Source organism: Podarcis filfolensis (assembly GCF_964270895.1).
Source record: "Podarcis filfolensis genome assembly, chromosome: 9".
NCBI classification, from domain to species: Eukaryota; Metazoa; Chordata; class Lepidosauria; order Squamata; family Lacertidae; genus Podarcis; species Podarcis filfolensis.
Genome location: NC_139610.1, coordinates 6,835,905 through 6,860,348, shown reverse-complemented (window position 1 = coordinate 6,860,348; position 24,444 = coordinate 6,835,905). Strand labels below are relative to the sequence as shown.

Genomic DNA, 24,444 nt, shown 5'->3' with positions numbered 1-24,444 from the left:
ACAAAATTATTACCTCCGTCCCTTCCTACCAACCTCTTTGTCCTGACATAGGTGATCAAACAGAGTTGCCAAGGCAGGGCCCCAATCAGACCTAAATCCGGATTGAAACGAATCTTAAGAAACTAGTCTCATCCAAAAGAGCCTGGATCTGACCCAAGAACCTTGGCCAAGAAGGCTGCCCACATGAACCAAGGCACAGGCAAAGAACCAACTAAACCCCCTCACCCCCAATCGAAGAACAACAGAGGTTTCAGCAGAGTTCTCCTTCCACATCTCAGGTAAAAGAGCTTTTGCCGGTATTTCACATTGGGTGAAAAGTAGCTAAAAGTGCATTTGGGAGTCACTGAGATGAGGAGTTACAGTGGCAGCAGGACTGTCTTGGGCCGAAAAGGAAAGCAGGCTGTTTTAAGAGACTGAACAGGAGATAAGACGAAGTTGGGAACTAGAGTTGCTGCAGGTCCCTAGAAAAATTTGATCATCCTTTTTTTTTGGGGGGGGGGAAGTGTCCCCTGTCCTGTTTGGACTTCAAACGGGATGCCTTTTTTCACATATTCGAGCCCCTTTCCTCCTCAAAACTGTATGGGCAGGGGGTGGGTCCAGTGGGAGAAGGAAAGAGAGAGCCCTTTTGTGCTCCCAGAGGAGGGCAGGTCGGTCAGACTCAGAAAGCGATTGGGGGGGGGGTTGCAAATGGGACTGCTCCAGTGGAGAATGGAAGAGTTTGCAATGCATGAGCAGCAAGTCCAAAGAGCAAGATCGGAAGGTAAAGCACTCAGGTAAAGTACCGTACTGCCAATCGCCTGCCCTATTGCCACTGCATCAGCCAATCAACACCACCCATTGACGCAGCAACCAATAACACGTACAATAGCCGCCAGCAACCGTGGCAGCAACCAATCAAACGTCCACCCTATGCACTACCCATGTATAAGACGACCCGCATTTTTAGCATGATTTTTAAAGAAAAAAACATAAACACGGAAAAGTATGATAATTTTTAGCTCCCCAATTCCCCCCTGACCTGTCCAGTATTTTGCCTGACCAAATGTGGCAACCCTAGCCTGGAACTGCTGCCTGAATGGAGCTCTAAGTCTTCTACAACTATTGGTCCTATCCCTGGGGTGGGGATGTCATTTGATGCTCTAGTTCAGGCATCAAAACATCTTGGCCTGGCACTATATACTAGGGGCTAGATTAGTCATCCTCGCTTCCAGTTGTCTGTCACCTATTTTAAGAACTGAATTAGGAAGAGCTGCCTCATTTATACACACTCCAGAATGTGGTTCAGCCCGACGGCGAGGAAGAATAACGATAATATTGTTTTGCTGCCACCTTGCCGCTCAAATGGCAACTGGTTTTTTTGTCAAGGTGAAAAATTTCCAGTCTCTGTTGCCTTCAAGCCTCCCTCTTTCGCCATTTTAAAATACGTTTCTGTGGTAGAAATTTGAACGATCATTCTGCCTTAACTTGTTTACCAGCTGGCATGCAAGTTAAGCCAGAATTCCAGGTAATTCCATAATGGGAATTGCAGCAGGAATAACATTCATGGCCCGTAAGTGGAGCCAAAATCTGCAACCCAGCACATGGTTAGGCAGTCCTAGTAACCTTCCACATTGCACTTCTTTCATCTTGAATAATTAAATTGGCAGAGGTATTGCTGGTAGTTAAAAACAAGCAGATTGTTCTCTTATGTAATTATGTAATTATGAAGGTTTGCTTTTTAATCATGCCGACATATTAAATTTATAGGTGTTGATGATCCAAGTCATTCAAAGATCTCAGAGAGAAAAAATCTTTTACTAAACAATGTGTGTTTTGTATTCATTTAACAAGAACTTCTAGCAAAACTATAACTTTCACAAGCCAGTTTCTTAAAAAAATGTTTAGGCGTACTCTCATTTTGACTCAAGAAAATCACCATTTTATAGTTCAAATCAGGGAAAATAAATACAGTAAATGGACAAAAGTACAAAGATTCATAAATGTTTAGGGGTATGTGTCCCCCTGCGCCCCCCTAGAGGGAAAAAATACTGGTCAACATAATGGAGAGCTAAGGGATGGGGAAGGATGTGAGGGCACAGGAAAATGAGCAGAGGTGGCTGAGGAAACAAGTGGTGATCAGAGTGAAGGTCTCCCAGTGGAGGGTGGTCCATTTGGGCAAATGGGACATTGCCCCCAACAACCTCAAGCAGTCCCCACCTGCCCACCTTTGTGTTTACACCTAGTCCAGGGGGCAGCACTGGTTACCAGCTTCCTCCTTCTTAGTCTCAATGCCCATTGTAGAATTCTGCCAGGAGGAGGATGGGGACAAAATTAGAATTAGCTGGTTGTGCCTGCCATTGCCTCTTGCCTTCGTCTACTGTTGTCTTGCCTTCCTTCCATTCTGCCAATCTTCATCGGCACCAGCCACCACCAGGTCAAGACATTTTGTTGCCTGAGATGAAGGACGAGACGGTGCCCCTGTCCCAGGCAGAGTGAGGCGGCTGCTTCTGGCGGTCACCGTTGAGGGTCAAGGAGCTAAGATGGCTGCTGCTTTCGGGTGTGGTGATGGATGCTGTCTCGTCTTCAGAATCAACTTCTGGTCCAGCCAGTTTTTGTATGTGGAATGGAAGGTGTCATTTTGTTCTTTGTCTGAGGAACAGAACATCTTGGGCAGCCTTGACCCCAATTTGATGTTGAAAACCCAGGTGGGAGCTATATGAGCACTTTTCTCACATAAGATACAGTGGTACCTCAGGTTAAGAACTTAATTCGTTCTGGAGGTCTGTTCTTAACCTGAAACTGTTCTTAACCTGAGGTACCACTTTAGCTAATGGGGCCTCCTGCTGCCGCCGTGTGATTTCTGTTCTCATCCTGAAGCAAAGTTATTAACCTGAGGTACTATTTCTGGGTTAGCGGAGTCTGTAACCTGAAGCATCTGTAGCCCGAGGTACCACTGTATATATAACCTACCTTGTGAGTGGTAGGGGGAAAACCAGATGTCAAGCAATTGGTTGCAACAAACTGTTGTGTGTGTGCAAATTATAGGGGGAATGAGACAATAAAAGTAGACAGTGGTCATTCATTCATATAGGTAAAGGTAAAGGGGCCCCTGACCATTAGGTCCAGTCGTGACCGACTCTGGGGTTGTGGCGCTCATCTCACTTTATTGGCCGAGGGAGCCAGCATGACTTAAGCTGCTTCTGGCAAACCAGAGCAGCACACGGAAATGCCATTTACCTTACCGCTGGAGTCGTACCTATTTATCTACTTGCACTTTTTGGCGTGCTTTTGAACTGCTAGGTTGGCAGGAGCTGGCACTGAGCAAAGGGAGCTCACCCGTGGAGATTCGAACCGCCGACCTTCCGATCGGCAAGCCCTAGGCTCAGTGGTTTAGACCACAGCGCCACCCGCGTCCCTTTCGTAGGCAACATAAAAGGTGATGGCGGTACATCAGCACCCATGGGTGCCACATGGGAAACCTTGTCTTAGGGTGACAGAGTGCTTTAATTGCATGACCTGCAATTCCCGATATGTCACTCTGGCTGGAGACGCCCTTTATCAAAAGTTGTAGTGAAGGGAACGGAACTTTTAACAATCAAAGGAAATAAGTGTGGTGACTCATGTCAACCAGAGAGCGCTCTCTTTTTCCCCACTTCTGAATGTCATTCATGTCCGTAGCAATCATTTGCTACTGCTTCTTCCCTGTTCTGATAACTGCATATATCAAGAGAGTGTTTCGACTCCCTTTGTGAGGCAAGAAAGGGAAAGGCGTTGACACTTCTTCCTTCTTTCAAACATATATCTGCCACTGCACTGTAACCGGTGGTTTTTGTGTGTGTTTTAACTGTTGCAAATAAGACTTGGCATATTTCCAGAAGGTGTGTCTGGGCAGTAAACTTATAAGGTTCTAAAATGTGCAATTGTGGAGTAATACCCTTCCGAAGGCATGTAGGTGTGTCTCTGACTGTATAAATAGGCAAGAAGCGTCAGTACTTTGAAGGAGACGGGGATCACCTTGAGTTTCACACTTGGGCAAGCGGAAAAGACAGCAGGAGGTATGTGTAATAGCTATCTTGCAATTTGTCTGCAATAGAATGCTAATCTCTCAGAACGGAGCGGCTAGATTTCTTGGTTGCCTGCTCAAAGGCAAACTACACATTACCTACAGGAGTCTGTTTTTTTTCTTTTTCATTCACATTTTTAAACTAAAAAGCAGACTCTTATTAACAGACAGCAGGAGGGCAGAGGGGGATCTGGGATGGCTGCTTACCCTTTCCCCTCCGTTTTCCACTATAAACTACATTTTACAGGCAGCTTTCCCCAAGATAGTGGGAAAAGCGGTTTGGGGAGGGTGATTGTGAGTGGGCAAATAGCAAGAGGCAAAAGAGCTAAGCAGTCACTCCACACCAGTAGTAGAGCATCTGCCTTGTACCCAGGAAGTCCCAAGTTCATTCCCTGGCAGCTCCAGATAGGGATGTGAAAGAAGTCTGTCTGAAACCCTGGAGAACCACTGCAAGCCTGTATAGGCAATACTGACCTATATGGCCCAATGACCAGTGGATTCCGTATAAGGCAGTCTCCTATGTTCCTGGCACCCTTACTGCTCTTCTGTTCCTGATTGAAATTTCAGAGGCTCCTTTTCAACAGCAACAACTATTAGGAAAGAAAGATTCAGCTGTGTGGTCAGTGCCAGCCAAGGTTCACACTATTGGGTTAGATGGACTAACGTTCCAAATTCAACAGAAAGGCTGCTTCCTATGTTCACATTAGGTTACTTAAATCTTATTGGTGCCTGTGGGATGTAGAGCCCAGTTCTTTGCCTATTTCCTCAGAAGTAATCCTACTGACGTCAATGGGGCTTTATCCCAAGTATGCCCATTTAAGATCTGTGTGTGCTGGTCCAGTCTCTTGCTCTGGAATAGTTCCTCTGAAGTCTGTGGGCCAAGAACAGCAGTGTTAGACTTCTGTCCCAAAGAGTTGGATAGGAGAAAAACCATTGGGTACCCACTTTTGCCTTTGGGAGAGCAGTATTTTGATTAAGTAGGGAGTCTTGCGCATGAGTAAATCTTGCATTTTGCTAATGTGAATGCCTTGGAAATTGTCTGTTGGAGGAGGTGTGGTAGCAAACACTGAAGATGTGGCCCGCTTTAATAATTTCACACTAACTGTGGTTACAGATCATGCAATAACTGTCAGTTCTTACATGTAATAAATGATGCTTTTCCACTCAGGGTGATTCACCAGCATCAGGGCTCAGGTTTGCAAAACGAGTTACGGCAGCAGAACGAATTCCAAATGTACATTTCCCTCCTGTCATTTTTGACGTATATCTGCATTGTAAAGGAAACACGTCCCCTGTTTTTTTCCCCTTAGCATGGCATCATATTTAATATTTAATATGCAGCTGACTTGTATGTTTCTCCATTGGGTTAGTCGTAAGCACACAGAGGATTGCAGCCTTTTTCATTATTTTTCAGAAGTCTAAGTTGGAGAGGTACTTTTACATGAACTTTTACTCCAATAGACCTTTGGCTCCTGCATTCCTGAACCTTTGTGGTCCCTTCCAGTTCTACAATTCTATTATATTATGATTATCTGAAACGCGGTTTGATTATTCAATAATCAATAAGCACAGAGCTGCTGGACTAAATATAAACCAAGCCACCCAAATTGGCATGTGCAGCCTTAAGTGTGCGTGGCAGTCTCTCTCTGGATTGAGGCTAAGAGCTATTGAGCTTTGAATAAGGAATGGCCCTGTGCTTCACACATTAAAGAAATTTTCTGGAGGGGCTGTCCCATTTGAGGATAAAGGGTTTGGGGTTTTTTACTAATAGGCTCTTCCCATGAGCAAAGAAATCTGCTGTACAGATTGCACTAACCTGCCCCCCCAAGGAGCTCAGAATGTTGTTTAAACCTCACAACAAACCTATCTGTGCAAAGCAGGGACTTAAACATACACACCCAACATTCTAGCATCCTGGAAAACAGTGGGTACCACTTTTACATGGGCACTCCTACACGTTAGCATCAGCTTTCTGTCCTAACTTCTGTTGCCTCTGGCAGACTTTTCATCCTGTTTGTGGCTCTTTCCCTGATCCTTCTTTAACTTGGATTTGGCTGAAATGAAAGAAAAGGGATAGTCAGAAAGGGCAGTGGGAGCCGGATGTGAAACAACTGCATATCTGAATAAATTTCAAGTGATCTTAGCTGCAAGTGATGTTCCGCCTAAAGGGAAACTGTGGACTGAAGAATCAGTTCATCTAAGCTCCCAAACACACCCCTGTTTGCTTTCTGGCTGAGTGAAAGTATCATTTCCTAACCTATATTGTCTTCAGAGGTGGGTTCGGCAGGCAGACAGATCTAGGATGAGATTAGAAATTGATATAATCCTCAAACGAATGTGGGAGAAAGGAAACAATTTCACGTTTTGCGAAAAAGTTATCCGGGTGCTCTTAAAATTTAGTGCCAAAGCCAATTTTACCTTTGGGGCAGATCTGAGATTTAACCTTATAAAGACTAATTGTGGCAACAGGCAGGTAGTCACGATCATCATCTGACTTCCTGGTCAAGAAACATCTGAGCTGGTCATTTTAAAATAATATCCTGTTTGGTCCTAGCCAAACCAAGACCGATTGATGTAATATTTATTTTAAATGAGGAACCCAATTCTGCTATTTAAGTCTTTTAAATTTCTATTTCCCAATTCTTGACAAAAATATAGTACTTTTGGTTAAGGTGCCCCTAGTTTATTGACTTACCCCCCATTTGACTATATGGCCATGGGTTGTACCTGACATTGCGCAAGCAGAAGGCAGCTCGTGCAACTTGATTTTTATTTCCTCCTCCTCCACCCTACAGCCCTTTCAGAACTACCCCAAATCCAATTTTGGGCGATCCCCTTATCCCTCATCCCTGTAAATAAGAGCCCATAATATTCAGGAGGTCCGCTATACCCTCTGTAGAAGGATTTGGGGGTGCTCCTGGAGGAGGGAGTGGAAGAGTTTTGCTCATACAGTTCTGGATAAAGCCCAGTTATGTCCCTCACTCTGAAAAGCAGATACTTTGTACAGGTGTGCATACACTACCTGACGAAATCAGAAAGTGGAAGGGTAAGGCTTAAGCCTACTGGCTCTGGCTCTGACCTCCACCTGTTCAAGATCTTGTAAGCATGAAGCTTAGAGACAATTAGTACCCTTCAGAAATGGAGGGGATAGATCATGGATAAGGCGTCTGCTTGTATTTTGCGCAATCAATACCTTGACTTTCCAGAGGCTAAGGCATTGCAACAGAGGTTAGCACTTTCTTTTTTTACAGAGATAAATCCATGCTAGAAAGATACCATGGTGTGAGACACTCATCATCGTACTGCTTTATGTTCTTTGCTGGTGTCAGATTATTGATTATGTTGATGCCAACATGGCTAAAGATGAAAGTATGGATTGTCATAAATTCATTTTACTCTCCCTAAACAGGTTTCAAGACAACAGCAAACCATGAAGATCAGACATTTCGCTGTTCTGTGCGCCCTTATTGTGTTCTCCCAGGTGCTACAAGCTGACTGTGAAATACAGAAAGAGAGGAGAAGAGGGAGGACCAACAATGGAAAAGGTGAGAGGCCACAGCCTGGCTCTGATGACCAGAAAGGAAGAGGTCAGAAAACCCGAGGACAGAAGGGTTCACTTAAAGGCAAGTTCGTCACCAAAGAGAAGTCTGAGTGTACCTGGGCGCTGAATGAAGCAGAGATTGCTACCTTGAAAATTGATTGCAAAAGATCAGGGAGCACCTTCTCCTGTGAATTTTCAGGCAACCCTTCCAGCTGTCCCCAGTATGCAGAAAACAAGAAGGTGTACTGGAAGCAAATTACTCGGTCTCTAAAGAGGCAGAAGAACATCTGTGAAGACCCAAAGAGTATCTTAAAATCTAAAATCTGTAGGAAAGGGCCATCAGCTGCTCACCTTAGAATGGTGACACCACCTAGTTCCAGAGAGGACAAGCCAGTTCACCATGGACAGGAGACCCCTCTGGAACCTGCTACATCTGGAACCCAGCCAGACAAAGCATCCAGCAATTGTGTTGAAGATGTCGATTATATTGATCAGAAAAAAGTGGCTGAAGAACACTGCTCAGAGTTATGGCGGTCTCTTTGCCTTTTCGTCATTTCAATGATACAAGATAAAAAGTGCAAATAGGAATACAACGAGGTTGGCAACGTTCCTTGAGCTACTACAGGCGCACATGTAAATCACATTGTAGAAGGACGAACCATTCAGAATAGCCCTCTAATACATTTGCCCAGGAACCAGTTTTCCTGGAGACACTCAAAGGTGATTCCTTTTTCATCTCCAAAATGGGCTGCTGCCAAACCCCATGGCCATAACTACTGATCCCACTTGCACCCTCCTTACCGCCACGTAACTGCGGGGAAGAGGTCACATGATGCAACTCTAGGAGGGAGATTGGACTGAGGCCGAAATCATGCTGATTTTTCCATCATATAAGGGTGACATCTTCAAAGTGAACATTTAAAGGTCTCCCCCTCCCCCAGAAGATACTGTTTTTGTCAGGTCATCAAAGATGCTATATATTTTATTTTTCTAAAGAGAGAAATTGATTTATATAGCATGCTATATAAATGTTACCAATGGATGTTACAAGCCCTCTGTAAAAATGTACATATTATGCTTTGTTGAATATCTCCTCCTTCCCTTGAGTATTGCTAGCCAAAGTGATTATTTCAGTGCTATGCACTTTTTGTACTTTTGCTTTCAGAATTGCGGAAAATTAATAAAGTTAAATATCTACTCAGGTTTGTTCTCTATGTGTTAAACATTTCTTTCTGTATGAGAAAATTGTGGATATCTATGTTTTTAACAGCCAGATTTCTCTCTGTTGTGTTCATGCATTACTTGCAGTGAACGTCAGTGTGTGTTTACTCGTAAGTTAATCACACTGTGACCTGGAATCGCAGATGGAACTAATATAGATGGGCTCAGCTGTCGTAGATGCCAAAATAAATGGGATACCTTGGGAACCTTGTTGGAGTAGGGGCAAACTTATTTCTAAATTATCTTTAATTTACATTTCCATATATTTAAGTAGCTGACATAGGGAAAAAATTTCAAGATGTTTTTCTTTCCTTCAGTCAAGAGAAGTCCATGAATGTTCCATATTCCCAAAGTGTGTGTGTGTGTGTGTGTGTGTGTATATATATATATATATATATATATATATATATATATATATATACACACACACACACACACAGGGGTACCTCAGGTTACATATGCTTCAGGTTACATACGCTTCAGGTTACAGACTCTGCTAACCCGGAAATAGTGCTTCAGGTTAAGAAATTTGCTTCAGGATGAGAACAGAAATCATGTTCAGGCGGCGCAGCAGCAGCGGGAGGCCCCATTAGCTAAAGTGGTGCTTCAGGTTAAGAACAGTTTCAGGTTAAGAACAGAACTCTGGAACGAATTAAGTACTTAACCCGAGGTACCATTGTAGTATGAAATTCTAATCTACAACCCAGACTAATGGTACTATACAGGATCTTAATGTTTTTTAATAAATAAAAAAATGGTTTTTGAAGGGGGACAATTCAGCAATGTCCAAAGGCAAATTATTGGATACTGTCAAGCTTGCAAGACAAATGTGTATGCTAAGACCATTTGTTGAATTTTCCATAGACTTAAAATCAATCAACGCAGGACAAACAGGGATGTGTGCCTTTTGCATGCATGTTGAGTACTTAAGCCCGTGTAATCATTTGTTAAAAAAACAACAGTTATTCCACTCATGATGGATCGGAGATATAATTTGACCCTGAGGGAGTCTGCCTCATTTTCTAATGTTCCTTTCACACTGCTACGTTACCTGCTATTGGCTTTTTGACCAATATCTCAGCATGTCACACTCAATTTCATCCACACCAGTGGGCATGGAATGACACAACAACGATCGTCACTGAATGTCACACTTTCTGCACATACATGCATGGAAGAGCTGTATGCAGGATACCACCCCAAATGTCATTACTCTCACAATTTTCTGGGTGAATGGCGTTGCAAACAAAAAAAAATTCCTGGAAGCAATTAACACAGAAATAAGCACAAAACACCCACTAGATATCTATAAGTGGCTTCTACATTGTGTGAAAACTCATATATAATATGGAAATTAACAGTTAGGGAAATCTTGTGAAAACGGAATCAACTGTTGCATGAACACAGTCTCAGACTGCTATCTTAGAATACTTCTGGCACATTCCTAAGAACAAGATGACTATGCTACGACACAAGCCCCAAATAATCAGACATATATGCATATGCACCTATATACGCTTTACTGTAAGTTCCTTGACTCTGTCAGAAATGTGGAGTCTAAGTCAGAATTGATATAAGTGATTTTATTTTGCAAATTGGCCAGAGCAGCCTGTCATGGGTTCTACCAAGTCTTCTCACAGACCAAGCTGCAATACGACTTCCGCCACTCACAATGTGACTGACACTGAGCAAAGCAGTGGTGGAGAAACAGACTTTCATCCCTGCATGCTAGACTCTAACATCCGTTCTAACAGGCTTCCCATTGGATTTGTCACAAATCGCATACCATTCAAGCACCATTCCTCCTGTGCTATTGCCCCATCTTCTCAGACAACCAGAGTGGTGGTGAACTCTACAATTCAGGAGAAGGCATTTGAGAGTGATGGTGTATACTACTACGCAGTCATTTCTATATTCCAGAGAACAACCAGAGCATCAGGATATGTCCACCAGATAGGTCAGTAGGAAAATCTATCGGAATCCATCAAGAGTAAGTAGATCATCTCCCCTGTCCTGCAGAGGTCAGGTGTCAGTGAAAGTCTCAAACTAGTCTGTCCATGTTAATGGCAACAAAATAGCTGTCAAGGAGTTGGAGTCAGCAGCAGATTAGCAATAAAACACCCGGTGTCAGCGAAGTTAGCACTTCATTCAAACAAACCACCTCAGGTCTGGTGATCACAGCCACGCTTCCCAGTAGATCTTGCCCCAATTAAGCAGTTGTGAGGACTTACGGTCCCCGCCTTCTCACAGCTGTCAATGACTCCTCCTGGTCCTTCGCCAGCAACCTGAGGCTCCTTCATCTTGTCTCTCTTTTCTCCACTATTACATTCCTCTACGTGTTCTGGGAGACCAGGGAGGGGAGTCGGTCACAGCAGGAGGGGGAGACTCCCTGGCTTCTTCCGCAGCCTGCCAGATCTCTGCGTCTAGCCCCCTCTTCTCTCCAGCCCCTGATTCTGGACTGCTCTCTGCCCCAGTCTCATCCTGTTCACTAATTCCTGTTACCTCTTCAGTTTCCAAACCCCCTCCTCCCAGTCTTCTTCCTCGTCTCTCTCTGACCTCTCATTGTCTTCCCACCACCAACCCCAAGGTCTGAGCTTTCTTCCCTTGGGAGTACCACCTACACAGGAGTAAGGCAGAAGAAACTACCCCTGTGGTTCATCATGACAGATCACTTATAATGTTTGTCGCATCTCAGCTTGTGATGAAGCACACATAGCATTAAAATTGGTGTGATATACATGGATGTCCCTGTATGAAGTAATGTGCCAGCCCTGTTCACATATAAAGCAGTGGCTGGGGGAGATGTCTAATTTGAATATCAAAAGGGATAGGAAGTCTAGGAATCTGAAAGTCTGCAACCCCATGTACTTTCCTCCCAGGAGTGATCTCAGCTGGGACAAATGTGGGGTAAGAGAATGTGGGGCGGGAAGAGGAGAGAGTTCAGTTCCCCTCCCTTGCACATCCCTTTCCATGCCAAAAAAAGACTCATCCTTGGCCCTGCTTATTACACAAGTGGAGCAGACTAAAGAAGCTTGATTGTTCATGTCCCTTCCAGTTTGGCCCGGAACAAAAGATACAGTAATGCTGTTCTTCCACCTGTTCTGCTGCTTGTGGCAAACTAACAAATGGCTTTAGCAGGGATGGGTAATCAGTGACTCCTAGGGATGGGCGAAACTCTCAGTCTCAGTTTCTCTCAGTTTCTCATTTTTCCAGTCTCAGTTCAGCTCTTTACATTTTCACATCAACGTGTGAGTTGTGTTTTTCTTTAAGTCATGAAAATTCACCAGCATTTTAGTGTGAATCTCTCCAAATGGACACACCTTTGTATGCAATTTTGCCTAATGTGCACATTTTTGCAAAGCAATGTTCCCAATATAATGCATTTTTGTTGGTCTTTCATTAATATTTGCATTTCTTTGCATATTTGACCCTTAGCATAGGTATTTTTGTACACACTAGTTGGCCATAGAACTGCACTGCAAAATTTAGAGGTGCAAATTTCAAAGGATGGCTGCATTTCAGGTCACGTGGTGTTTCAGAATGAGCAAAACAGGTAGCTTCACATTTACATGTGAACTGAATCAAATTTCTCCCCTTCCCTAGACTCCAGTTCTCACCAGTCTCTGCCAACATTGTCAGTGACCAGGATTGATGGGATTTGTAGTCCAACAATATCTGGAGAGCCACAAGTTACATATTCCCAGACTATAAAGGTAAAGCACCCCTGACAGTTAAGTCCAGTCGCATACGACTCTGGGGTTGCGGCGCTCATCTCGCTTTACAGGCCGAGGGAGACGGCGTTTGTCCACAGACAGCTTTCCGGGTCTTGTGACCAGCTTGACTAAGCCGCTTCTGGCACAACGGAACACCAAAACCAGAGCAGTGCACGGAAACACCATTTACCTTCCTGCCAGAGTGGTACCTATTTATCTACTTGCACTTTTTGTGTGCTTTCGAACTGCTAGGTTGGCAGGAGCTGGGACCGAACAACAGGAGCTCACCCCGTCATGGGGATTCGAACCACCGAACTTCTGATAGGCAAGCCCAAGAGGCTCAGCGGTTTAGACCACAGCACCACCCGCGTCCCTCCCAGACTATAAGCTCCACTGAATTCTGATACTCAGGATTTATCCTATGCATGATTAGACAGTAAAATGTCCCACTGTGTTCAACAGAAGTTACCCCCATATAAGTATTTTCCTCCCCCTCTAGTATAAATCTTTATGACTTACATGTCTGAAGTGTATGGTGTATATGAGGTATTAGGAGAGGTGTAGTATCTCTGGTGGGGAACATGTTGTGCTCCTTCTGGGGTAGTTTGTCCACCTTTGGTGTCCAACCTGCACTCAGCTCCCATCTGTGGCTCCTTGAAGCTGTCAGCAGGCAACAGCGGCTGGGAACGATTTTGACTGGCTGGCTAAACCAGGTGAGGGTGGCCAATGGGTGCATGAGAAGACAGGTTCCAGCGAATGAGACCAATAGTGGGCCCATTGGTCAAGAGGGTGGTTTCTGCATGTGATGCACAGAGAAAATAAGGCCAGGTGGACTTCATCCATTTCAGAACGCAGCTCATCTAGGAGAAGGAAAAGTCTGATCCTAAACCTCTGGTGCTTTGTGTGAAGAAAAGGCTAAGGAGTAAGCCATACACAAATATGGAGTGGAGTCCCTAAGTTGCCTTGTATGCCTCCTTCCAGCAACTCCTGTAGACAAGCTGGTGCCAAATGTTTTGCTCTGCTTCTTTGGACCACAACAGTGAGGCCAGGATGGAGGTCTTGTCATCTGGGAAGCTCAGGACCTCCATACACACTGCCTAGGTTTGCACCCTGGAGAAGTCACTTCAGTGCCGCTAACACAGCAAAAACAATACGGGGGGGGGGAGCAGTTACTGGTCTCTGCAGCCACAGCAGGTGCTGTGATTCTCCAGCTGTTTGACTTTACCCCCAGAGACGCACTCCATTGTCTCTTGAGACAGACGGATGACAACACGCATTTCAAAGGAAAATGGGTGAGCTGCTGAAATGCAGTCCAGTTTTTAAATAGAGGCGGGAAGTGTTCTTCATTTTAAAAACAAAAGACGTGAGACACTATTGTGAATATTACTTCCCCAGCTTCCCCTGCCTAATGTGTTAAGGAGGTGGTAGTGCCCATCAATGGGAGGAAATATAATAATAATAATAATAATAATAATAATAATAATAATAATAATAATGTTATTTGTACCCCGCCCATCTGGCAGGGTCTCCCCAGCCACTCTGGGTGGCTTCCAACAAAGATGAAAAATACATTAAAATGTCACACATTAAAAACTTCCCACTGGGTATCCCACTGAGATCCCCATATGCCCCCCAGGTTGAGAAACACTGTGATAGATGACCATTGAGGAAGCTTATTGCAAGCTACTTTGTGCCAAATGTAAAGATTCTCAGGTGCTAACAAAGCATATTGGGAGAGACAAGAAATTGCCACTCCTTCTTTGAATATATAAAAGCTAGCAGTTATTCAGATCTATTCATAAAGCCACAAGGAACACACAGGTACCTTGTAAGGCAGAGAGTGGAAGAGGGGGAAAGGGCATTTCTCATATCAGCAATGCCAGAGATTAATTTTAGATGTTGAAAAGAATCTGCAGAAACCAGAAAGAGTAGGATATAGAGGTTTGGAAGGTCTGTTGCTTCTACCACCATCATGAAGTGTTAGAAGGCACCAGTGTGGTTTAATCAGTTCTAGATTTGCACTTGCTTATTGCTGCTTCATTTGTTGTTGTTGTTTAGTCGTTTAGTCGTGTCCGACTCTTTGTGACCCCATGGACCAGAGCACGCCAGGCACTCCTGTCTTCCACTGCCTCCCGCAGTTTGGTCAAACTCATGCTGGTAGCTTCGAGAACACTGTCCAACCATCTCGTCCTCTTTCATCCCCTTCTCCTTGTGCCCTCCATCTTTCCCAACATCAGGGTCTTTTCCAGGGAGTCTTCTCTTCTCATAAGGTGGCCAGAGTATTGGAGCCTCAGCTTCAGGATCTGTCCTTCCAGTGAGCACTCAGGGCTGATTTCCTTCAGAATGGCTAGGTTTTATCTTCTTGCAGTCCATGGGACTCTCAAGAGTCTTCTCCAGCACCATAATTCAAAAGCATAAATTCTTCGGCGATCAGCCTTCTTTATGGTCCAGCTCTCACTTCCATACATCACTAGCTGCTTCGTTATCAAGAGGAAAAAGCCCACTCTCTGGGAACACCCCAATAAACTGTTCATAAACTGTTCAATAAACTGTTTAGGGGCTTACATATTACCAATGAATCAGCCATCCAGATCTCCATTTAGCATTTACACTGAGTTTTTGAACACTTACAAATGTTTAACAAAAATTGACTCGGGTTTCCTTGCAAACATCCTGTTAAGTAATGAAAGATCGTTAGACTACAGACATGGGGACTGAGGAACACGGTGGCTTTCTACTCCATCCCAATGGCTCCCATAATTGTACTTCATCTGACATTCCAGTAACCATGGCAAGAAAGTTTGGGAGCCTTGGGCCTCTGACCTTTTGCATACTGCAAACTTAGTCACCCAGTTTTCTTTTCCTGTTCACACTTTCTGGTGGAAATGTTTTGTGTGTGTGTGTGTGTGGTTTTTTTTAAAAGAAATCTGTTTCCACTCCTTTCATGGCCTACCTCGCTCGTTCCCTTCCTTGGCACTGGTACAAGCGACACACCTATTTCATAATCTCATTGCCTAACAGCCTGCTGGGGATACAATGAATGAGTCAATGGTGCTTTCTTCAGATACACTCCCCTTCCCAGTTAGGGCCAATGACTGACAACCTCCTGATATGGACTCACCTGCCAGTGGCCAACCACTGCGGCGGCTCGGCAATCAGTCACTGTGTGCATATTATGCATTCCCCTCAGTTTGTACGTACGATTTATGTGCTCAGATAACAAGCTCCACGCCCTCTGCTTTGTTAAACCCCTCTGCTGATGGGGCCTGAGGCAGGGCAACTCCTTGCTTGTTTCTTGTCCTGCTCCTTCCGTTGGCTCCTTGGTGTTTTTGGAGTTATTTACTTCCTCCAGGTTGTCTCCAAGCACGGCACTCCTTTGATTTCGTTACAGAAAGGGCGCAAATCAGAATCCGTGCTGGAAAACTGACAGGAAATGCTGCGTGTTTCAGCTTGCTGCGCTTCCTTCCACTCATCTCGGAGGGATGGTGCAGGGAGATATATCACCAACACGGACCTCATCCCATTGTGAGAGCTACTCAGACAGTCAGATTTTATCCAGAAGGCTGTTCTCAGGGTTGTTCTGTCAACTGTAAGCTACAGAGAGGGCGGGGGGGAAACCAAGGGGTTTCTGTAGGCAGGTGTGGGTGTCTACCAACAGTAGACTTCCTACAGGCAAAAGAACAGGAAGTCGAAACACCTCTTGCCCCCTCCCCTTCTGCAGACTGCACACATGCATTCCTTTCAGGTTTTCAGATAATACCCCATCCGCAGCTCAGGCACAATATCTGTGGCTACAGGGTCGTGAATTCGGACTTTGGCTTGCTTTTTATTTAGTTAAAAAGGTAAAGGGATCCCTGGTCCAGTCGTGAACGACTCTGGGGTTGCAGCGCTCATCTCGCTTTACTGGCTGAGGGAGCCGGCGTACAGCTTCTGGGTCATGTGGCCAGCATGACTAAACCACTTCTGGCGAAGCAGAGCAGCGCACAGAAACGCCGTTTACCTTCCTGCCAAAGCGGTACCCATTTATCTACTTGCATTTTGATGTGTTCTCGAATTGCTAAGTTGGCAGGAGGTGGGACAGAACAACGGGAGCTCACCCCACCATGGGGATTCGAACCACTGACCTTCTGATCGACAAGTCCTAGGCTCTGTGGTTTAACCCACAGTGCCACCCGCATCCCTTATTTAGTTAAGGATGCTCAGTTGCTCCAAGAGGCTCTAAAACAGTTGACTCACAGTTTGGAGAATGCCCAGCTTTTCCTGCACAAGCAAATGAGAGCTCACACGCATCTCAGTCCTATTTGGACGCCACAGATCTTCATCACCAGCTGGAAAGAATTAACATCTCCTGTGGCCAGACAGATACTCAGGCAGGTTGACTGGTAAAGAAACCCCCATCGCCTCAAATCTGTGTCTAAATTAAAGAGGGGATGTGGACTTTTGAAAACAACATGAAGCATTAGCCTGACTGACATTAAAATATGCAGTGAGAATAAACTAAAGAGAATATTAAAGGAAAACTAGCAAACAGGTTTGAATTGGATATGCAGTGATAAAAGATATAATACAATTAACCACAGAAAGGGGGGAGGGAGGTCAACATTTGATGTTTTAATTTGACTATGTAAATTTTTTTTGTTAAAATATCCGTAAAATGAGAAAATGAAACATAAAATGTTTAAAAAAGGAATTCCTCATAAGCTTCTGAGGAAAATAATAATAAAAAATTGAAACTATATAGTCAGTGCTATTTTTCTAGAGAAAGAGATGCCAGAACTCACAATGAACACCTCCCTTATTCTCTTAGAATGGTAATGGCGCCCACCTGAGAGGTGCTGGAGCTCAGGTTTGGTGAAATCTGGCAGGGAAAAAGCCCTGGCACCACCCTATTCTTCCAATTGCAAGTGGTTTTAATTGATTTGAATATTGCATTTTCACCTTATTGTAACTTGCCCCGGGATCTTATGGTAAGGGGTGGATAAGAAACCTAATAAATCTGTGAGGGTCCTTGTAAGGGCCAAGAGGTGATATGCAACTATTATTATAAATAAATATGAAGGAGAAGTAATTATAAATAAATTATAAATTATTATAAATATGTAGCAGTAGCAGAACAGACTCCATTTGAAGGTGATGGACTCTCCTTCCTTGGAGGTTTTTAAGCAGAGGTTGGATGGTCATCTGCCATGGATAATAATAATAATAATAATAATAATAATAATAATAATAATAATTTATTGATACCCTGCCCATCTGGCTGGGTTTCCCCAGCCACTCTGGGCGGCTTCCAACTGAATATTAAAATACAATAGTCTATTAAACATTAAAAGCTTCCCTAAACAGGGCTGCCTTCAGAGGTCTTCTAAAAGTCTGGTAGTTGTTGTTCTCTTTGACATCTGGTGGGAGGGTATTCCACAGGGCAGGAGCCACTACCGAGAAGGCCCTCTGCCTGGTTCCCTGTGAGTTGACTTCTCGCAGTGAGGGAACCGCCGGAAGGCCCTCAGTGCTGGACCTCAGTGTCCGGGCAGAACGATGGAGGTGGAGACGCTCCTTCACATGGCTTTAAAACAGGTTTCACAAATTCATGGAGGATGTGGCTAATGCTGGCTCTTGGACATGATGGCTCTGCTCTGCCTCCACAGTTGGAGGCAGAAATGTTTCTGAAGGCCAGTTGCTGGAAGCGACAGGAGAGAAGAGGGCTCTGGTGCTTGGATTCTGCTTGCGGGCATCCCATTGAGGCATCTGGTTGGCCACTGTGAGAAGAGGATGCTAGATGAGGTGGCCCATTGGCCTGATCCAGCAGGCTGTTCTTATGGAAGAAGGCTCTTGTGCTCTAATCCTGCTTGCTGGTTTCCCACAGGCATCTCATTGGCCACTGTGGGAACAGGGTGCTGGACCTTGACCGCCTTTAGTTCAGATTCTTGCATTTCAAGGGGTTAGACCCTTGGTGTCCCTTCAAACTTTACCACTCTGCGACTCTATGAATTGGTATCAACACAGCAGCTGCCTCATGTCTTGCTTCTCCCTCCGCTCAGATCCAAATCAGATTCAGGCAGTAATTGTACTCTTTTATATTGATTGTTGCATTGAATTAATGAGCTGTATCTCGTGGTAATAGCAAGTCACAGTCAATTCTGAGACTCTTAAACAGCTTAACAGTAGAGCATTCTGATAACATTGTGCTAAAATACCCTCTGCCTACTTATTTTTTTAAACAAATATTGAAATATTTGGTTAATAGTGCTTGAACAAAAAGGTATTTTAGTGCAAACGAAATGGGATTCATGAAGGACCCAGAGGTCCAAACCCTAAACTGTATGTCAGCTGCAATTCCAACCTGTTTCCAGCTGCCTCTCGCCTTCCAGTGGAAAAATCAGCACACTGCAGTTTATAAAACTGAAACTCAGTTCCTGGCAGCAAACGTTTTGATCTCACTCCAAGGCCAGCTTTGGTTGCACTTAAGCAGCACCGGCTGAAAAGTGTTGTGATGAGGAGGTGCAAAGTTTACATGCATAGGAAGTTTGGAGGGCCAGTGCCACCTCACTAGTTTTGATTTAGATCAGCCTTTGGTCGCGCAAGTTATCTTTCTCCAATTTTGATAAATGTAATCAGTCTGTGGGGTTCCAGTTGAACTCACCATGTGGATATAAAGTCAGAAGGCAGACACATCAGCTGGACTTTGCTATACAGGTCACTGCAAAAGAAAAATAATAATGGACTGCACTTGAGCCTTTGGCTGAGGGGGGTTTGGAAAATGAGAGCAGGACAGGGAGGGGGCGCTGCTCTCAGTCTTGCAACATATTCAAAATCTATTTTATCTGTCAGGTTAAAAGTGCACCCAGTTTGCAGACATGTTTCTCCACGTATACCGGCCTCTTCATGTAACTGAGTGCCAGATTGGGCTTTGAAAGATGTTTGCAGGAAAAATAAGTAGACTGTTGTCAGTGCCGGATTTACGTATAAGCTAAACAAGCTATAGCTTAGGGCCCCACTCTCTTGGGGGCCCCCAAAAAATTTAAAGGAAAAAAAACCCTGGATGTATATTTCTAAAATATAAGATAAAAAACAAATAAAACAAAACCTACATATAGTAATGGTGTTTTGTGTTGTGTAGGCTCCTATCAGGTCCATAAATTACCATATAGCATATATTCAACACAAAAAACAGTGACAATTTGTTGCTGACAAAGGACAGCTGGACATATAAAGGGCCCCATTACCTTCAGTAGCTTAAAGGTAAAGGGACACCTGACCATTACGTCCAGTCATGGCCGACTCTGGGGTTGCCGCGCTCATCTCGCTTTATTAGCTGAGGGAGCCGGCGTACAGCTTCCAGTCATGTGGCCAGCATGACTAAGCCGCTTCTGGCGAACCAGAGCAGCACACGGAAACACCGTTTACCTTCCCGCTGGAGCGGTACCTATTTATCTACTTGGATTTTGGAGTGCTTTTGAACTGCTAGGTTGGCAGGAGCTGGGACCGAGCAACGGGAGCTCATGCCGTCGCGGGGATTCGAACCACCGACCTTCTGATTGGCAATTCCTTTACTTTTTTAACCATACATTATAAAGACACCACTGTCTCCACTGTTCCTCATTCCAAGGGTACTAAAACCCTGGATGAGCAATTGGAACCGCCTGGAATCTTGAGCTGCGCTGAGATTGGGGTGCAACAGTATCTTTTCAAGCGTGAGCCAGGAAATGGCCTGCCTGGATAATCAAATGGCTCTCTCTTCCTTTTTATAGCTGTTTCTCTTCCTCCATCCTACATGTTCCCAATGTAATTGGCGTCATGCACCACAACCACTGACTCAACCCTCTATCAAGCTACGTAAATGGCATGTAAAAGAAGAAGAAGAGTTTGGATTTGTTATCCCGCTTTATCACTACCCAAAGGAGTCTCAAAGCGGCTAACAATCTCTTTTCCCTTCCTTCCCCACAACAAACACTCTGTGAGGTGAGTGGGGCTGAGAGACTTCAGAGAAGTGTGACTGGCCCAAGGTCACCCAGCAGCTGCATGTGCAGGAGCGGAGACGCGAAACCTGGTTCCCCAGATTACGAGACTACCGCTCTTAACCAATACACCACACTGGCTCTCATGATATCCACAACTTTCGTGCCAAGCAGGCCCGTGTATTGGCCCAAGTATAAGCCGCACCTGAATATAAGCAGCACCTTTAACATTCAAGGAGGAGAAAGGCAACACCCAAATATGAGCCACTCCCTTAAAATTCCGCAGGCACTCACACCTGTTCCGTTTTACCGTATGTCTGTTTCAGCAGCGATATCGTAAAAGCCAATTTTTGTAAGGTCGCGAATTTCAGCCGCACTTCAACTTTTCATGGTCAGAATTTGGAGGGGGAAGTGAGGCTTATATTCAGGCCAATACGGTATATAGCCTGCACAGCCATCACTCACCCAGCTACCTATGTCCCTTGCCCTCGGATCACCCACTACCAGGACACCTCCCACCCTCTGCATGAGAGGACCACTGTTCATGTAACAAGGAATGGGTCCCTTCAAAGGGATCATTTTTTGTAACAACTTCCATCCCTGAGACCTTTGTTCTCTAAGGAGGGACCTCAATCTTATCTTTGGGCGTTTCTGATTGACTGGCAGGCGCTCAACCACCCAAATTTGCTATTAGAGGAAATGCTTTTGCAAATAAAAGTAGCAAAAGTAATGCACCATTGTAGTATCTGCTGTTGTTGCACGACTAGTCATATTCAGCTAGAGGTGGCTCAGGACCAAAATGAGGCCATAGTCAATTATTTTTCCTCCTACAAATGTAATATGTTTAGGATTGTGGGGGGCAAGTCCTGAAACCCTGACACAGCAGCAAGATTCCTTTTCAGGCTTCTCACATATGTGGTTTGCAGGGCCAAATCTTACTGCGTTATAATTTTCCTTCCTGGCTCCACATTCATCAAACAGACGTTAAATGTTTTACAGCAACACTCAAATACCCTGTTTCCATAGAAGCATCTAAGGTACTTCAAACACTGCAACAAACTTGTTGATTGGCTTCTTTGCAATCACCTCACATTCCATTTTCAAATTGTGCAAGGAAACTGTGTAAGGAAACCGCTGCATGATGCTTAGCAACATCTTGGCAGTCCAAATGAGTTTCAGGGCAGAGCTTCACATTGCAAAGAAAATGCAGAGTTCCCAGGCCTATGTTTGATTTGTAATACTTACATGGGTTGGGACTGGAAGGCCTTTGCAGAGGATCAGAGGGAAGCATTCTTCCATACAAGTCCACCAACCCTACCATCACCACTCACAAATAATAGAATTATTATTGCCGCCCAGAGTGGCTAGGGAAATTATTATGATTTATTTTATGACCTGAAGCCAGAAATAAACCCAATGGTGGGAGTGGGGGAATAGTAGGAACAGGTGTGGGAGAAAATATACAGTCAAAGCCACTTCTCCCTTTCAAGTCTCCTCTTGCCCATGACTTGGCATGACCTCAGCAAATGACGGTTTAGAAACAAATGTTTACAAAATTAATACATGGCTTATGAAAGTCATGCACCTCCCCAAAGCAATCTGGACAGCTTCTACTTGAACAATCATTTTTATAGGGAAATGAGCTGGAACCCACAACAGCAATTTCTACCTCCTAGAATTAGCAAGGTAAAGGTAAAGGGACCCCTGACCATTAGGTCCAGTCGTGGCCAACTCTGGGGTTGCGGTGCTCGTCTCGTTTTACTGTCCGAGGGAGCCGGATTACAATTTCCGGGTCATGTGGCCAGCATGACTAAGCCACTTCTGGCGAACCAGAGCAGTGCACGGAAACACCGTTTACCTTCCCGCCGGAGTGGTACCTATTTATCTACTTGCACTTTGATGTGCTTTTGAACTGCTAGGTTGGCAGGAGCAGGGACCGAAAAACGGGAGTTCACCCCGTCACAGGGATTCGAACCGCCGACCTTCTGATTGGCAAGTCCTAGGCTCTGTGGTTTAACCCACAGCGCCACCTGCATCCCCCTAGAATTAGTGGTAAGCTGCAAATTGCTTCAAGTTCCTTTCTTTCTTCTCCAAAGTCCCCTGTCCACACTTTCTCTCCCCCTCCCTCTTTCTGTGTGTATTGACTCTGAATTTTCTTCAGGACCACCCCCCCACACACACAACTTCTCAGGTTGTGTGAATAATAGTGAGAATTGGGGTTTTCTACAGCGGTGTCCTTGCCTACTTCACCTGCTTCCTCCTTTTAATATTAATATTAGTCATTTTTTCTGTTTTAGTGCATGTGTGTGACTGTTTTAAAACTGATGTGCTTCACATTCCTTGTGTGCAATAACGTATGCCAGGATGGTATAGAAATAGATTAAAGAAACCATTGATTTGAATAGCTGAGCATTTTTTTCTTCATACAAGAAAACGTGGAAATAACTTTAAAAGGTAGGAATGGGCACCTGCTTATTTACTGTATTTTTCCATGTATAAGACGTCCCATGTATAAGATGCCCCCTATTTTTAAGGGAGTCCAATTTAAGAAAAATAGGGGGGAGATTGCCTCGTGTATAAGACAACCCACAGTTTTTCACATAATTGTTAAGTAAAAAAACCTACACGGAAAAGTACGGTATTTATCTTAATCAAGTTAATGGAATAATTTAGAGAGGTCTGTCAACACCTGTTAGCCACTGTAGCTAAACAGAATGTCAATGTACATACATAACAGGTGTGATATCTAAGGGGCTTGTCTGTACTTCTGTTTGTGCCGTGTTTAGAGAGCATGAGTCCAAATGGTTTTTCCCTCTTTCCAAAACTGCTCTTTAGCAGTAGATTGGAACAAATGGCAAGCCAAATTGAGTTGAGCGCTAAAGAACAGTTTTTAGTTCTCAGTCCCACTGGATAAGCTGGAAGTCATACTCAGAGTACAGTCGTACCTTGTGTTAAGTACTTAATTTGTTCCGGAGGTCCATTCTTAACCTGAAACTGTTCTTAACCTGAAGCTAATGGGCCCTCCCGCTGCTGCCACGCAGCCAGAGTACGATTTCTGTTCTCATCCTGGAGCAAAGTTCTTAACCTGAAGCACTATTTCTGTTTTAGCAGAGTCTGCAACCTGAAGCGTATGTAACCTGAAGCGTATGTAACCCGAGGTACCATTGTACAGGTGAAATCACTGCCCTTCATGCCCTTTTTGAGAGCTTGTCGGCACCTAGACGGGTCTTTGGCTGGATCCAGCAAGACAATTACTTATGGGGCTTCGGTGAGTGAAAAACTTGTCCCGTTTGCCCTTCTTTCTTTTGCATTTTGATATATGCTTGTTTTACGACTCCAGCCTTACCAATGTAAAGGAAAATATTTTGTGTGGGTGCATTTACTCTCTGGCATCACTACAGAAAATGCATCAACTCTTAATGTAACATCACTACACTTTGAATTACTGTCCATAAAAACTTACACCACTCCTTATTTATCATACTTAACGATGCTATTTTTAATTATATTATGCAGTGCTCCAGAAGCGACTTGGCATGATAAAGATAATAAATAATTTGTTGAAAGTACATCTGCTGGGATTCAGAAAGTGTTCTGATAACCGAACGAAGGCGTCGTAACACCCGGTGCATGTGCGGTGTTGCTACATAGGCCGCATACGCCGTACGTAGCGTCGCCGCACATGCGTGTACATAGAGGTTTGCCGGAGGCACTGCTCCAGCGCCGTACGGACGGCTGCAGCCGGGAACAGAGGATCCTCTACATGCAGCTGTAGTGGCAATGGAGGGATCCCACCGCCATCCGTATGGTGCTCGAGCGGCGCCGGCAGCAAACCGCTATGTACAGCGCAGGTGCAGCATCATTACGTACAGCGCATGCATGTGACGCCGCACATTCGCTGTACATAGCAGTTTGCTGCCAGTACCGGGATCCTCTGCTTGCAGCTGCAGCCACGAACAGAGGATCTTACATAAC

At 44.5% G+C, this 24,444-nt stretch overlaps 1 protein-coding gene across 2 annotated transcripts; it reads left to right on the top strand.

Annotated features, from left to right (window-relative positions):
* The first annotated feature begins 3,821 nt into the window (after window positions 1-3,821).
* Window positions 3,822-8,784, top strand: FGFBP1 (fibroblast growth factor binding protein 1). Of its 2 annotated transcripts, none has more exons than XM_083630826.1 (2): window positions 3,822-4,034; window positions 7,460-8,784. In XM_083630826.1, the coding sequence occupies exon 2, from the start codon at window positions 7,473-7,475 to the stop codon at window positions 8,166-8,168; it is 696 nt and encodes a 231-aa protein (XP_083486952.1). In that variant the 5' UTR covers window positions 3,822-4,034; window positions 7,460-7,472; the 3' UTR covers window positions 8,169-8,784. The 2 variants fall into 2 exon arrangements, with proteins under 2 accessions (XP_083486952.1, XP_083486951.1); XM_083630825.1 differs by having other exon boundaries at window positions 3,827-4,034; window positions 7,452-8,784.
* The last annotated feature ends 15,660 nt before the right edge of the window (window positions 8,785-24,444 follow it).